General features: G+C 48.4%; 2 protein-coding genes across 2 annotated transcripts in view; one reads left to right on the top strand and one right to left on the bottom strand.

Moving 5' to 3' along the window:
* MRPL27 (mitochondrial ribosomal protein L27) overlaps positions 1–2,684 on the top strand; it is a 3,381-nt gene extending 697 nt beyond the window's left edge. The window contains exons 2-4 of the mRNA XM_026046844.1: positions 856–1,017; positions 1,700–1,767; positions 2,258–2,684. Coding sequence (XP_025902629.1) covers positions 856–1,017; positions 1,700–1,767; positions 2,258–2,464 — 437 coding nt within the window. The 3' untranslated portion in view covers positions 2,465–2,684. The remainder of the gene's footprint in view (positions 1–855; positions 1,018–1,699; positions 1,768–2,257) is intronic.
* A 473-nt stretch (positions 2,685–3,157) lies between these two features.
* On the bottom strand, positions 3,158–8,885 carry LOC112953741. The gene is made up of 6 exons (XM_026046845.1): positions 8,798–8,885; positions 8,194–8,315; positions 6,220–6,318; positions 5,731–5,895; positions 4,150–4,292; positions 3,158–4,069 (listed from the first exon to the last, which is right to left on the bottom strand). The coding sequence occupies exons 1-6, from the start codon at positions 8,883–8,885 to the stop codon at positions 3,922–3,924; spliced, it is 765 nt and encodes a 254-aa protein (XP_025902630.1). The 3' UTR covers positions 3,158–3,921.
* Between the last annotated feature and the right edge of the window lie 15 nt (positions 8,886–8,900).

An 8,900-nucleotide genomic window follows, 5' to 3' on the forward strand; every position in this document is an offset into this window, starting at 1 on the left:
TTTTTTTTTTTTTTTTTTTTTTGTATTTAACAAGTATCAACATTGAAGTTAACGGTTCTTGTAGAGCTGCTTCCCTCCTGTCCGTGTTTTAGCCTATTTAGGATAATTTAATTAAGATTAAATTAGCTCAGTGCTTCTACTTTGAATAAGGAAACAAGAGTATTTAATAAAAAGGGGAAAGAAAACTACATAGATTTGTAAAATGAAGTAATTACATTGTAATTATATTTCAGTCCTTGTTTTTACAGAGAGTTCATTGAAGGGTCAGGTTTTTTGATAAGGAAGTTGCTGTATTTACTCAAAGTGTCCTTTGTTAAAAAAGAACTTTTTGGAATGATATTTTGTATTCCAGAGACAGTGGTCACTGTAACAACTGCTTTCTTTCTCCATAACTTGTCCTGATTGTAACTCAAAGAGTTGCATAAAGTGCTCAAATTGGTTTTCATTTAGGTTGGTAATTATATCCCCACTTTTATATTTTCCTGAATGGGAGTCTTAACATTCTGTAGTCCTACAGAGGAGACTATAAAGTAAATTCAGTTGAAGGGCTGACCAAAACACAGATCAATTGGTCTTTTCTCAAGGCTATATAAGCTAATCCATAGCAACCAGTAGCTTCATAGCTCATAGATTTACGAGGCATTACTGAAATTTGAATTTGTATATATCCTCTAACACCATGGTTGAGAATCTTCCTCTCAGCGTTTCTTGAAAGGTGGCCTCTTGCAGAAGATTCAATCCACGGTGGTCTAAACCAGTTTAACTTCAGAGTAAGATTTTTCTCAGGGCTTTCTTTTGCCTTTAGCTTTAAAATTTATATTGGCTGATAAAGAGTATTGCATTTTTTGGTTTCAGCTGAGATTTTCCTCTTTGTTGTTCTTACTCCAAATCCAGTTCTAGCTGTGCCGCAGACAACCCAGCTTGCTGTGAGATGCGCGTCTAAGAAAGCCGGGGGCAGCTCCAAAAATTTGGGTGGTCGCAGCCCTGGGAAACGTTATGGAGTAAAAAAAGTAGACGGTAAGAGCATTAATCAGGTGCCTTTACTGACCTGTGTAGCAGTGGGCTCTCCCCAGGCACCCCAAGGTGTCTTGTTCAGCAAACACCAACATCCCTATTGCACCAGTCCCCAGCAGGAGGGCAGGGTGAGTCAGCCTCCCTGCAGCCAGCTGAAGCTGCCTATAGAAAACATACCTTGATTCTGACTTTACCTCTCTCCCGAGAGCCTGGTAGGGGGGCTGCACTATGAGGCACCTGGTAACTCGCGTGCACTTTCACCCCATGCTGCTTTCAAAAGCTGCACATTTTAGATATTTACAAAGGAAAGAATTTGGAGGCTTAGCAGAAGCCAAAGTACAGATTCCTGCAGCTGAGTGCTTAAAAATTAGTACGTTTGCTGATGAAAACAAATTGATATAAAAGGTAGTAAAAGAAATTCCTTTAGCAAACATGCCCTGTACCCTCCAAGTAGTCTTTTCAAAAATTAGAATTGCTTTTTGCCATTGTGCATCAATTGCCCTCTATTTCTTGCCAATAGTGTTTTTTGTTTTGTTTAGAAGCTTTTAGAATTTGAAGTAATTTTTCCTTATGAACTCTGACAGAAAACTGGTTTTGTAAGTCCTAAAACTGCTTGTATCCTGCCAACTCCAAGGCTCGAGGGAGCTCCGTCCCTCTGCAGTCTGACTGTGTAACTCTGTTGCAGGTACCTTTGTGCACGCAGGCAACATCTTGGCTACCCAGCGGCTGATACGCTGGCATCCAGGGGCTTATGTAAGTTGTTTTTCTCTCCTCAGTTCTCAAGAAAACAGCAGGCCACAACAGTGTCCCATAGTTAATATTCCTTTCTTACAATCTGCTTCTTCATTTCCTCCCCAATATTCCATATAGTGTTGAAATTTGGTTTCGTTACCTGCTATTTCTTAGTCACAAACCCTGCTTAGAATTGCATCTGTGCTTATGTGACTTGGGAAAGGATACTCATAACATTTATCATGCTCATAACATTATATTCAGGATACTCATAACATTTATCCTCTGTAACCTAACTGGGCTCTTGTACTTCAGGGTGGAATGAGTATCTCCTTACTTGTAATGAGAAACATTACATATCATTTGCTGGATGCCTTTTTTCAAAAAAAAAAAAAAAAAAAAAAAAAAAGATTTTTTTTTCCTTCACTCTAAAGGCAGACTGATAATCAGATCTGCTTTAGTGATGTGCTTCCAACCTTTCCTTTCTAAGGGCACACTTATCCTCTTGCAGGTGGGGATGGGCCGAAACAAGACCCTCTACGCCCTTGAAGATGGGATTGTGAGATACACCAAAGAGGTCTATGTCCCTCCACCGCGCAGCAGTGAGAGCAGGGAGATCATCTGTCAGCTGCCTAAGGGAGCAGTTCTTTACAAAACCTTCATCAGCGTTGTCCCTACCACAGAAGTGGGAAGCTTCAAACTGGTGGATATGCTTTGATTTTCCTATATCACATAGGAGCAAGAGGTGGAGAGGAACTGCTGGGACAGATCACTAGCTGGTCTGGCACCCCAAGACATCATGTCCTGGTAGAATATTTATTCCAGCTTGGAAGCTACTTGTGTGGAACTGTGTTCTTGCTTCTAAAGCACACATGCTCAGTACTTGGGCACTGGAATCGCCTGCAGGCATTATAAGAGTTTAATAAATGCTTTTTTTTTTTGATTCTTCACAGAATACATGTTGGTTATGCTTATTTACACAGCTCTCTTTCTCTGAAGAACCTGCTCCATTGTTTCTTTGAATTAGTTAACCTCAAAAAAAAATTGCAAATTGGTTCTTTTCCCACTAATAATGTCCTGTTAAGTTTTAATCATTTGTAGACATTACTGTTTTATAGGTGTCGTAGTTCTAGATATTGCAGAAGAGGACAGATCCTCTTCCACTAGCACCTAACCCTGCAGAAGCCAGGTTTTTCTTAATAACTAAGGTTTTTCTTAATAACTAACTCACCTCACTGATTAACTCCAATTCCATGCCTGCAAGTGTTCCATTTACTCGCCTCACAAGGTAAGTTTACATTCCTAAAGCTAATTCATGACTAATTTTAGAGTGTCTGGTAAAGTGCACAAATCTGGGATGGTATTTGAAACTCAGCAGCTGGAGGCCATGAGGTGTATCATAAAGCCATAATCCAGGCTATCCTTTTATTTTTTTTTTTCTGAGTCATTTCATGGTTGCTTATGTTGCTGTGAGAGACAGGAGCCCAAATGCCTGGTGGCCAAACTCATCTCACTTTATCTACAGCTTTGTAAACAATTTGTAAAACATTTGTTTTGCAGTAAAAAATGGTATCAAAATTGGTGGTGTAACAACACCAGTGTTGACATTGCTAGATTGGCTGCTCTGCAAAGAAAGATCAAGTAACCTGGGTGAACCACATATTTCCACAGTCCTTTTTGTCCTTCTCAGAGACCACCAGTTATTCCCTGTATGCTTCCCTCCTTTCTCAGCTGTTTGTCCAGTCACACAGTTCATCCTGTTTGTCTCTGCATACAAAACCACAAGTAACACAAGCTCCTGGATCTTCAGTCTGGAATCTCTTGGACACCTGAATCTTAAGTTCACACAAAATTGCTCCAGCTTCCAGAGGAACGTGGCTCTGAGAGCCCAGAGCGATGCTCTGATGCAGATTCATTCCATTACTCTTGGGTCAAGATTCCCACCTGATACAGAAAACCATTTTATAACCTAAGAAATAAGTGAAGTAGTAGAAGGTGACCACCTTCTCAGGTCTAATACTTGGTGTGCTTGACAATACTTGCACAGCCTCATGGAGGTGCGTTGCACTCAGCTGCCTGAACAGGCTCTGGCCGAGCAGACCTTTGCCTTTACTGCCTGTGTAGAACAAAGTAGCTCTGGTAACAGCACATCTGCCAGAGAAGAGCCATGCCTGGTTATTCTGGACAAACAGGAATATTTGGTGGTGGCTCTGCCTTTATCCCTGTGCTGCAGGATGGAAGTCTCCACTGGCTGGGTCCAACTTGCCTGTGCGTTTCTCGCCTGGTTGCAAATCTGGGTGAAAGTCTCTGGTTTAGCTGTTCCCTGCAGACAAGCACAATGTTACAGGCACTTCTGCCGCTGACACCACAGGAGGCTGCACTGTTGTGAGGTTGGCTCCTTACACTGCTGTGTTCCTTTGAGTTTGGTAGCAGACAGGGTCATGGAAAGGCACTGGCATTCCCAGTCTGTCCAAGGTCTCCGAGCTTATTCCTGTTCCTGAGAAAGCTGGAGGATGCCTCAGAGCATGCTCGTAGGGAGGTGGCATCTGTAAACAGGAGAAGAAAGGTATTACAGCTGATCAGAAATAACAAAAGAGGTTATCCCACCTCTTCCTAGAGCAGGCAATACATAACAACCACCACATCCATGAAATTAAATTCCTGTAATCCTCAGCATGTTGCTGCCTAAATGAACACCTGGAAGATTACTACTTAGTACCAGTTTGTAGTGAGGCAGGGCACAAGTCAACTAGAACAGCTACGGTGTTTTCCACCTACTCCTGCTTCACGCTTTATACCAAACTGTTGTTCTTCTCTATCCCACTTCAAGGGCTTGTAATTATTTGTTACAAGGGAAAAAAGATGTTGAAAGAGGATTGTGGCTTGCTTTCTTTTGACTAAGTATAAATTGCTGTACAGTTGTTTATATAAGTCCCTAGAAACCAGACTTTCTATCCAGTTTTTGATAGGGAGTTCCACTACATAACAGCAAAAAGGGAATTCTGAGCTGTAGTTACTTTGCATTTTGGAAGAGCTGGGCTAATTCTCTCCCTTCTTTCAGAGGTTCCGGGGGTGCTGTGGAAGAGCTCCCACTTTCCCTGCTGTGCTAGCACCAATCACTGCTGCAATCACCCCTCCTAACTGTAAATATCACCACTCTCTCCCGCTTCTTCTGAGGAAGTCACTTGGGCTGAGATTTTGCATTTTACATACCTAGCTTGTTATTCTTGGGGGATCTAGGCCCTACTCTGCTCTGCTTTTAGTGCTCAGGGTAACAGGGCAAGTATCATTAGTTACAACTCCACGTACTGCCTGCCAGAAGGGCAAGCACCAAGTGGTGGAGTGCTGACAGTGCCAAGCTTTTGATGCAGCTCTAAGATCTCAAAATGTAGGTAAATGGGTGAGCCCTTTAGTGCCCTGCTACAGGTTTCAAATGTTTCTTTTCTGCTGTGGTCAATAAGGCCTTTGTATCCTGCAGGAGTCTCTTGGCAGATGCACTTGCTTTGTTCTGTTGGGAGAAGTGCAAGTCTCAGACATCCTAAGCAGCAAAAACCTCCTGCTTGTAAATAAACTATAAGCATTTCAAGGTAACAGTGAGGGGCCTGTCAGAGGTGCCCAGAGGGAGAAGGGAACAAGAGACTTTGGAAGTCTTACAGATCTAAAAATAACATTCCCAGTTCAGTCTTCTGAGAAGATGATCTGGAGGACCTGCCCTTTCATCAGCAGCTCTGCCCTTCCTCCCCACACAGGCACTGCTGCAAATGCGCCGAGAGGGATCAATCATTAACCAGCGCAGATGTAAGCGACCGGCGCCTCCGGGAACACTCTGTGCCTTTGCCAGAGATAAAGGCTATCAGAGAAAGACAATTACAGAGAACAGAGTCCTCTGCTACTGGAAATTGCTGAAGCAAGACAGTTACAGAGCAGAGGAAGACCATTCCTGAGCCCCTGCCAGGAGAACAGCCTTGAGCCCAGGGCACCTACCTCCTGGGAAGGGTCTGCCCACAGGCCAAACCTCTCGGCGATCATCTGATGGATTTCCCGCTGGCGATCCTTCTTCCGCACACTCTCGTAGCTCGGCAAGCGAGGCTCTTCCCAGGCAGGCAGCTGGTAGCTGCTTGGGGGTCCGACGCAGAATAGTTCATCTCCCTAGAAATACCCAGGCCAGAAGAGAAACCTTAGTGTCCTGGCCTGAAGTGACACCTGGAGTTGCGAGTGCCCTTCCTTGGATCCCACAAGAGGAAACTTGTGCCCTCCTTGGGGCCTGATCTTGTGGTAATTACACTGCACCCTCATGATGCAGACCCAGGCCAAGAGGAATCTGTGTGGCACTGGATGCCCAAAAACCTCATGGCAGTACAACATAGCATCCTATGGCCTCCTTGAGGGGCCCGTAGCTACATGCTCTTCCCAAATTCCTCGGGATTTTTGCTAGCATTTTCCCTGCACCCATCCAGGGAATACCCAGGTCACCTGCATGCCGGGATTCTCGGCAGCACTCTCCAGGCGCGACGCTCCATGTTGGAGTCCCACCAGCCGCTGGCTGCTGCTGAAGTACGGAGGGGGACAGTCCTGTAATGAGTTCGGAGGAGAGCGTGAGTGCAAGCAGAAATCCCCAACATCCCACTAGCCCATCTCCATTCCCAGGAAAGCTGGGAAGCACGAGCTGGAGCGGTTTGCTGCTCACTTAGGCATGCACTTAAGTCACTGGCAAGAGCACCTGGAAAGGAGCCTGCTCAGCTGCTCTCCGTGCCCAATGGGGCATTTGTCCCCCTTGCAGGGCTCATGGCTCTCCCTTCGGTTTCTCGCAGTGCTGCTCGTGGTCAGAGCGCAGAGCCACCAGCTCTGCCTGTCTATTGCCTGACTAGCTGTCTGTGCCAGCTGTTATGCAGCATGAGGTCCCCTTAAAGTTGCCAAGCCAGCCGACATCCCCGCCTGGCACAGCGAGCGGAGGCAGCAGCCTGGCCTCCAAGGCAGAGTTTCATTCAGGCTCAGCAGAATTATTTCAGGGATGGAGCATAACAACTACTCAACTATTCCACTAATAAAGATAAGAGCTCAGTCATGTGCTCAAGGTGACAGGATTTTTAAATGCTTATCTACCAGGGAAGTCGTTACAGGATAACGTGGCAAGCAGATTCGAAGAACAGTAGCCATTCCATTCCCGAGTAAAGAGCCTTGTCCCGGTTAAACCAAATTCCCCAAGGTGGTGTTTGGCAGCAGCAGAGGTCCCTTTTGTGGGACCCCATGCAGGAGCCAGGGCTCAATTTCTACAAATGTCATTGTTCCCCAAAAGCCCCATTTCCACCAGCAATAAATGGCCCCAAACGGCCACGATATTTTCAGAGAAAGTGAGGTGGCAGTTTGCCACGAGGGCTCAGCGCGGCAGTCCCGCCCCATGCCCACGATTGGCAGCATCCACGTGAGTCTCTCGTGAGCACTGAGGGCTTTGCGTTCCCGCTGCTCTGGCTCTGCCCGCGGCATCCCTGCGCTCCTGCCTCTCGGCAGCTGGAGGCTCAGCCTGCGGAAGCGGCTTAAGCCCAAACGGGCTCTTGTCTCTCCAGCTTCAGAGCAAACCCCATGCAGCACCCGGCAAACCTCTCTATCCTCTTCCCTATCATCAGCGAGCTGAAGTGTGAACTACAAAAGGAAGAATTCCTTTTGTCATTAATAACTTAGGAAATATTTGTCCCAGCTCTACCACGCAATTATAACAGTCATAGGGAAAAACAGACAACCATTCGTGTTTTTAATGCTGATTAGCAAAGTCAGCACAGCCAACACAACTCTACTGGCTTGAAAGCTGCCTCAGAGCAGCACAGCTTCTGTGCAAGGATGTGTTGGGACACAGACCCTGCACGCAGCAGAAAGAGACGGAGCAGCTACAAGCCCATGTACCTCACCCAAGCAAGCGTCCCTAGACCTGAGATGTCCCCTTTGGAGGACAACTGGGCATCCCCAGCCCCTACAAGGGGGAAAAGGAACCGGTGGCCGGAAATGTGAACTTAGCACAGCCTTGGAGAGCGGCTCTGCAAAGCGAGCAGCACAGCTGAGCAGCAGGGACATCTCCCCGTGCACCCGGGCTGTACCAGTGGGAGGGAGCAGGTCCAGCAAAGCATGCGGGGGACACCAGCACGGCAGCCTCTCTCTGCTGGGATTCCTGCTGGGGATTTCTCAGCCCGGGACTGTTGGATTTGCCTTTCAGTGGACAGTTTTTTTCCTGCCTGTGAGTCAAGGCTGAAGGCAACTGTTCCCTCTGCTCCTGGACACTCCAGAGTCCTCCTCCCAAACCAGGATCACAGTAGCCTGGGGACACCAGGCTTTCCCAAAGCAGAAACTACCATCAAGGCTGCGCTGGCTCAACATGCTGCTCTTTTTCCCTCACCAGCTTCCCCACTTGAAAGCCTGGGGAAGCCGCAGCTGCGAGGGGCACAGGGGGATACTCACATACTGGCTGGGGCTCTGGAAGAAGCGGCAGGAGCAGAGGAACTGGCAGCACAGGGGGTCCCGGTGGTAGAGGAGCAGCAGCAGGACCAGAATGGCCACGATGAACACGGACGTGGACACGGCTACCGGGAGAAGGGAGAAGCCAATGGCAGAGCCTGCGGCAGCCTCCCCGCTGCATCCCGCTGGATTAGCGAGGGAAGAACAGGCAGGGGCAAGCACGGGCTCCCCTGCCCTGCACCCCAAAGACACTAATTACCCCTATTACCCCGAAAATATGCCTCCCCCTGGAAGATCAGGGACAAGCCCCCGCAGGGGCTCGAGTGGATCCCAAATCCAAAGCCAGCGCTCCGGGAGCAGCCCTGGCACGGGGAGCAGCTCCGGCCGGCAAGCGGGCTCTTCGACAGGGCAGAACCGGCGGCTCGTGCAGAGCGGGGGCTCCACTTCGCCAAATCCCTTCTCCTCCTCGCGCTGAGAGGCAACCAGGGGAGCGCGGAGGCTGAAGCGCTTCCGAGAGACCCGGCGGAGCCCTCGGCGGCCTCAGTCCCCCCGCGCTGCCGCCAGGACCCGCGGGCCTCCGCTCCGCCCGCCCGGCCCCGCCACTCACTCGCAGCCACGACGATGGCCAGCACGTTGCTGTCCATGGCGGCGCCGGCGGCCGGGGCGCGCGTCACCGCCTCGCCGGCCTGCGCCATCGCGGTGCGGCCGCG

Source organism: Nothoprocta perdicaria, unplaced genomic scaffold (genome assembly GCF_003342845.1).
Source record: "Nothoprocta perdicaria isolate Ctin4 unplaced genomic scaffold, notPer1 scaffold_46, whole genome shotgun sequence".
Classification (NCBI taxonomy): Eukaryota; Metazoa; Chordata; class Aves; order Tinamiformes; family Tinamidae; genus Nothoprocta; species Nothoprocta perdicaria.